The sequence below is a fragment of the Physella acuta genome, unplaced genomic scaffold (assembly GCF_028476545.2).
Source record: "Physella acuta isolate Inbredline_101_S28 unplaced genomic scaffold, ASM2847654v3 ptg000575l, whole genome shotgun sequence".
NCBI classification, from domain to species: domain Eukaryota; kingdom Metazoa; phylum Mollusca; class Gastropoda; family Physidae; genus Physella; species Physella acuta.
The window spans coordinates 231,136-238,041 of record NW_026732094.1 but is presented as its reverse complement, the minus strand read 5'-3'; the positions used below and the strand labels follow the sequence as shown (position 1 = coordinate 238,041).

Below are 6,906 nucleotides of genomic sequence, written 5' to 3'. Positions count from 1 at the left end.
TGTGTTACAGGCGACCGACAAACCTCCGCAATTTTTTTTTATTTTATAGAATAAAGTTTGATTGAATTATTGCATTCATAATTTGAATTATAAGTACGTAGATCTAACACCAAAAATCCTGAGTTAAATTTCTAAAAATTGCCAATTTTCGCGATTATATTATTTCTACCACAAATACAACGCAAACCAAAATCCACACGTAACGTAAGGCACGAGTTAATCCTCTGCACGAATAAATGAAGCCACAGCCACTCTAAGCGAGTGGACTAACAAAATAAAACGCTAATGGAAAACTAGCAGTAAATGGATGTGACTTTAATTTAAAAAATCGATTACAATGATAGACAACATTTTTTTTAGAGTGCAGGTGTTGCAGGATTAACTGATTGTTCACAAATAAAAGCTGCTATACAGATATTTGCAGAGTTAGAAATTACATCAGCTAGATTTTTTAAAGATATGTCAACAATATCCACAAAATCAGGTCAAAATGTTAAGGATGACACATCTATTACATTTGTGCTTATTCTTTTTACAAGATTTTATTTAGTTCGTTTGTTTGTTTGTGGCAAAGCTTGTAACTCAATTTTGACCAAATGCAGCGATTTCGTACAATTTTTTCTTCGAGGGCAATGCATGAAAATCTATTGTTTAATCTAATTAGACATTGTATTAGTCATTATAATATAATAAAATGGTTTCGAAAAAGGGGAGATAGCAAGATTAAATGCTAACGACCACTTGATAGATTACTGTATTCAACAACAGAAGGGGAGGTAACTAGCTAGACGCCATCACCCGATGAGCTGTGGTTCAGGCTGAAAGTTGTTTGGTCACGGTTAGTTGCTCGAGTGTCGACCACGTAGAAAGACGTCCTTTACATATCACAATCTACTGGTTGGGTTTCAACTATATTCAAGGAATTGACCCGCGACGTAGCATACGCCGATATTTAGTTGTTTTATTTCCTAATTTTCAGTTACCTCATAATTTGTGAATTCGACACTACCAATGCTGCGACTGAAAATATTTTGCTTTAAAGTACTATCAGTAGCTAGTGAAGGACGATTATCCGATCCTCACGCTCACTTTCCACCCCCCCCCCCCCCCCCCCCCCACGAAAGCCGCCGTCCGTGACGCCAGTTTACAGACAATGAAAAGATCAAGCGGATCTTATTACCTCCCCTTAGTTTAAAATGGTTTAAAATCTAAATTATCTGCCCCTAATAGCCGTCACTAATTCGACCCGGCACTAAGCTTGCAAACAGCTCACCAGACTGGTGGTAGAGGTGGTAGCGATATGGTCTGTTGAGCGTACGTGGTGGTGATGAAGAGAATTATATATATAATAGATAATTAAGGAGATAACAAGATTATATTGCGATCAGATCGCCTAGGCCTATAGGATGAACTGTTGTCAGACAACTGTAGATTGCAAACTAGTAACACAAATATTTTAAGTCAAAGTTTATATACGTCTAGTGTCAACTTCATTTAGAACAAATTACTAAAAAGTGGAAAATAAAACAAATATAAAAACCTTTGTAATAAGCTTTTAAACGCACTAATAATTAGAAAATAACACAAACTTGCTGTTTAGTAAAAGCTTTGGTCGCTATAATTTGTAAGAGATCTCATGAGCGATCAAAGCTTTTATTAAAAAGAGCAAATTAGTTTAAATTTCTTATTTTCAGTGCATTTTAAAGCTTGTTATTATAAAGCTATTTATATTTGTTTTATTCTTTGTTTTTAATATTTTAATTGTAATGTTGGAAGGGGATTTCCCTCAAGACAAATAAGTATTATGTGGCAACTTTTTATGTGCCATATAGGCAGCCGACTCAAATTTCAGCCTATTTTTCTTCTTCTTCCTTAGCCTTTGTCCATACAAGAACAGACTACAAGGCAGCAGTTGTTTGATTTTATAGTTTTTTTTTCTCCTAGATGGGTTAATGTCCCCAGTTATTGAGTCTAAACTGCCAGGGGCTTGAACTCTTTGGTTTAGCAGCCATGAGCTTTAGTGTTTACTGACCCAACCGCGGCAAATCTTGCTGTGAAGTTAACATTGTAGTATTAACAATATAGAGATAACACTAAACAAGCTGAGCTTTAGTTACCAGACTTGAACTTTTAAACAAAAATTAATGAACAAAGAAATGTGTATACAATTTATAGATATTTTTGCCAAAAATAAAATGCAAACAGTTTTCACTACATGTCAAAGAACAGCATTCAGCTTTCAGGGTTCTATTTATTTAAAAAATCTAATACGACACCTGTTGCTGACATTTTTCAAAATGAACTATTATTATTAAATTTCACAATTTCAAGCTCAATTTAAGATGATCTAAAGATTCACATGAAATTATATAATATTTTAACACAACAACATTGTAGGCCTATAGCAAATAGACCAGTGTTTTTTCCAGACTTTTTTCTCATTTGGGGGTGGCACTTGAAATTTTCGGCGTAAATTGTATACATTTCATTTCGTTCGGGGAGGGGGGGGGGGGGGGGGGTAAAAAAATTTCGGGGGGGGGGGGGGGGGGGGGGCTTAACCCCCCCCCCCCCCCCCGGCAGAGATACCTGGAAGAAACTCTGAAATAGACTCAATATACATAATAACTAGTCTTTTTTGTTTGTTTGAATAACAGATACAAAAATACATGTTTTTTTTAAAAAGCAGTTGGTATTTTGAAAATAAATATAACTATCTATTCAGTGTCTTCTTTTTTGTTTTCTTTGTTTAACAACTCCCCACTAAATATAATTTCCAAGGCCTCCACATCTGTGTTCTGACTACCGTTGTGTGGAAAAAGTAATAAAAATTTAGAGCTTGATCTAAACTTTACAACAGCCATCTTTTTAGAAAATACTCCATCAGCATGATGCTGGAGTGGTAAAATGTCTGTAGGTTTGACATAAATATCTCGCCGTTGTCCAAACATAGTTAAATGTGACATTTTGAGATATTCTTGGTTATCACTAATCATGATTTTAGCCACAACCCTAGAAATAAAAAAAACAGGCGCCAGAAAAATTAAAGGGTAAAGTAATAAAACACTAGAAATACTGAGAGCAGTCTGAGTTGGAATCGCTCCTAGTAGAGCAGCACCCCCACTTACAGGGACCCCAAGAATCGCTGCCAAACAAGATAACTTATTAGAGGTACACACAGTACGAAACATTCTAATACTTGTGGTAAAATAAATCTCCCTAAACTCCATATTTTTAATTTTTTCAAGAAGTTGCTTGGATTCAGAACTTGTCTGGTTGCATCTAATAGTTCCTCTCTGGATACATCCCTTCTCATAGCTTGGTGATGATGAACTAGACAGTGTTAAACAAGACCTGCTATCAAACAAAGATTTTCTGAGAGGCATTGAAGAAATGTTTTGGCTTTGTTGAAGCCATACAGAATTATATTTACACATAAAAAGGGGCGTGGTTGGTCTCCAGCTCTGAGCGTGGATGTAGCTGAATCTTGACATTCTTTGAAAGCCATGTTTAAAAACAAGTGGAGAAGATGACATCATTCTATCTAGAAAAATATCTGCCTACAGCAAGCTTTGAATGCTGTTAATTCAAGTGTTGCACGTAACTACCTGCAATATATTCAATAAAATAAAATTACTGTGTTAGAACAAAAAGTAGTAAAGTTTAATAATTAATTATTCTATCTAATAAATAGTTTTATATTTAGTATAGTAATATTAATTTTATATTATTATTAATAAACTAGGCCTAATAATAATACAAAATTAAAAATTTAGCATAATAAAATAATAATGGGAATATGCCATAGGGCCCAATCCCTTAGACCAGTGGTTCCCAAACTTTTTTGAGTGTCGACCCCCTTTTATAAAAAGTAAGTGACCCGCGACCCCCATAGAATTAAAAAGCCAAAATTAGTATGGAAATTAACAAGCACTAAAATAAGATTTTCTATTAGACTTTCAATATGAACTACCATTGATATCTGCTTTAATACCATGAGTAAAATTGCATGCTATTTACTAAACATTCGCTGTTAAGTTTTTGTTAACGTCAACCTATGTCATTATCAACATTCGATTTAATGTTTAATTTTGTTTTTAATCGTAAAATAGTGTTGAAAATGTATTCTCGAAAAGTCAATCAATTTGATGTTTGGGTATGAATGGTGAATACTACATCAAAATTGTGTGTGCAGTTTTTCATCTTACGCGAAATCATTCTGCAAATCAAAGAATTCATCTTGTAATTCATCAGGAATGCTGGCAACACCAAAGGAAGAAGAGAATGGGTAATAGCGCTGCAGTTCTTTATCAAGAGATTCAAGATGCCCAGAAATTGATCTTTCAAAATTTTAATTATCTCACAATCAGATTCATCTACCACACTGCAGAGTTTCTCAAATTTACAATATTTCCAAGATTTATTTTCTTCGCCGATTTTGCAGCTTTGATAAAAATGCCCTGAGATTATCATGGAAAGTGATTCATTCATTTTCCCTGAAGCTTCAGGTTAAGCTTATGTTGCTGTTCGAATATATCTGCTAGGTATGATACTCTCTCCAACCACTCTTTGTCGTTTTAAGTATACCAAAAGGTCTTGTTTCCTTTGCACTTCCAAGAACAATTTGATTTCAGATTTCAATTCAAAAACACGATTCACAACATTTTGTTTGACAGCCAGCGTACTGTAGTGTAGAAAAGCAGAACCTCGTGATCTTTATTTATGTCTTTGCTCAGTTCTTTGAAGTTGAAGGCTCCAGATTTAATACAATTTACGACTTTTACTAGCAATGGAGTCTTGATGGCGAAGGCAGTGGTTAGGGAGCTAAATCTTTTGTTTTCTGAAAGCCCGATTTTAACCTAAACATAGATGGCGCACAATACGTACAAACCCCCACAGCCGTTTTAACCCATTTTAATCATCCAGTTTCATAAAACGTATTTATTTTCTCTATGCTATCTTCACAAAATAGCAACTCTTCTTTGCTATCATCTGAATGAATATAGACAAAGACCAGCAACTGCCAACACGAACTCATGTCTGTTGATTTATCAACTTGAAAAGCAAACAATGGTGAAAGTTTGATTTAAATAAAATGTGTTATTTAACATCTACGGACATGTCTGATGATATAAGCCGCTGAATAGTATTATTAGGCAGAGATATTTGTTGCATCTTTACTGCACTGGAATCACCAAGAATTAACTTCACCATCTTCAACATGCAGCATTTGATGAGATTTTCTCCTATTGTGTTTTTTTTTGCTTGGCATTTTCTATCGCGACTTCATTTGATGCTTGCACTAATGCTGGGTTTCCTTGGTGAAAACTTCCTGTTCGATCAAGTCTCTGACGTTTGCAGCTAGCTTCATGCCGACGAAAGACATCCATATCTTATTTGCATTTGGTGTGTTCCGAATGACTCGTCTCAAATGACTTTTAGGTTTTGGAGATTTCATAAGCTTGTGACTGAGAACAACTTTGTACAGTACGCAAGGCTTCTTCCCTATTCCATTTCCAGTGATGTTAGTAAAGCTGAATTTCAGATATTCTTTTAAAGATCTATGTTTTGTTTCTCATTACTAAGGTTTAGTATACCAGTCAGTTGGCGACCCCCACAAAGGCCTTTGCGACCCCCAGTTTAGGAACCCATGTCTAAGGCTTAGACTAATTAATAAATTATTATTATTAATATTATTAAATTATTATATAGTAATAGGCCTCTATAATAATGTCCTAGGCCTAATATAATAAAATAATATTGGTAATCTATCGTTTTAGGCTTTAGGTACGTAAAATAGCCCGCAGCTAGATCTAGTAATGTACGAAAAAGGTACCTTATTTTATTTTTCACATTACTAGATCTCTAGATTCTAGATCAGTAGCGGCCGAATTTAAGCTAAGCTGCTTACTTTACATAACATTAACAAGGACTTAGTAATTTACTTTTCAAAATATATTTGGTAGATCTATCAAGTAGGCCTATGCTTAACTAGAAGTCTAGGTAAAATCACGATATAGCGTCGGAAATTATTGGGTAATGTTCGTTGAGTTTCGGTAACATTCGTTACTGTAAACCATAGTTTATTTGACCGGTGAAATAAAAATAAAGTCAAGTGCATTAAATTAATGTTTTAACTTAATTTACAGTTTAATTGACAGAAAATTAATAACAGATAGAAAATCTAAATATTATTAATAAACTCGAGTGTAGTAATTAATGTTTTTTTTTAAGAAACAGAAAAAACCTGCAGAAGATTTGCGACAACCAGCTCTAGTTCTGTTAGTAAATAAGACGATTAGATGAACTAAAGTTTTAAAAGTAGTAAGAATAACTAGAATAATGTTTAGTAGCAGCAATAATTAGCACATACACTTACAATAATTAGAAATACAAAATAATTAGCAAAACAGTATTTAAAATGCAACTAAAATCAATCCTTGCACATTTTTAAACATTATGTATTAAAAATAATATGGCGGCAAATAAATGATGGTTTACAGTATTTCCGGAGGTTTCCGGAACGGCTCGACAGACTACGCCATGGTTTTACTGTTTTTTACTGCTGTACTGTTCCGGAATAATAACCGACGCTATATCGTGATTTTACCGAAGTCTAGATCTAGAGATCTAGCTAGACTAGTAAAGAGTAAAGATGAGTAAAGAAAGTCATTCAAGTCAAATACTGTAATAAGTTGATCGTACGCTGATCCCGTTAGTTAGTCTTACCGTAGTTTTACGATATGGAATATAAAACTAAAGGGAGTATTTATTATTTGGGTTTTTAATCTCACAAGATACATAAAATATATGATTTCTGTTGCTGAATAAGAAATCGTGTACTACAAAAAAAATATAAATACTAACAGTAAAATATATCCTAAAGCAAAAAATATATTCAAATAAACA

General features: G+C 33.9%; 1 protein-coding gene across 3 annotated transcripts; it reads right to left on the bottom strand.

The window, feature by feature from the left end:
- Positions 1-2,574: 2,574 nt before the first annotated feature.
- LOC131946934 (uncharacterized) lies at positions 2,575-6,702 on the bottom strand. Of its 3 annotated transcripts, none has more exons than XM_059307984.1 (2): positions 6,684-6,702; positions 2,575-3,605 (listed from the first exon to the last, which is right to left on the bottom strand). In XM_059307984.1, exon 2 carries the CDS (start codon positions 3,534-3,536, stop codon positions 2,715-2,717), a length of 822 nt encoding a protein of 273 aa, XP_059163967.1. In that variant the 5' UTR covers positions 3,537-3,605; positions 6,684-6,702; the 3' UTR covers positions 2,575-2,714. The 3 variants fall into 3 exon arrangements, with proteins under 3 accessions (XP_059163967.1, XP_059163965.1, XP_059163966.1); XM_059307982.1 differs by lacking the exon at positions 6,684-6,702 and adding an exon at positions 5,834-6,206; XM_059307983.1 differs by lacking the exon at positions 6,684-6,702 and adding an exon at positions 5,943-6,206.
- Positions 6,703-6,906: the final 204 nt, after the last annotated feature.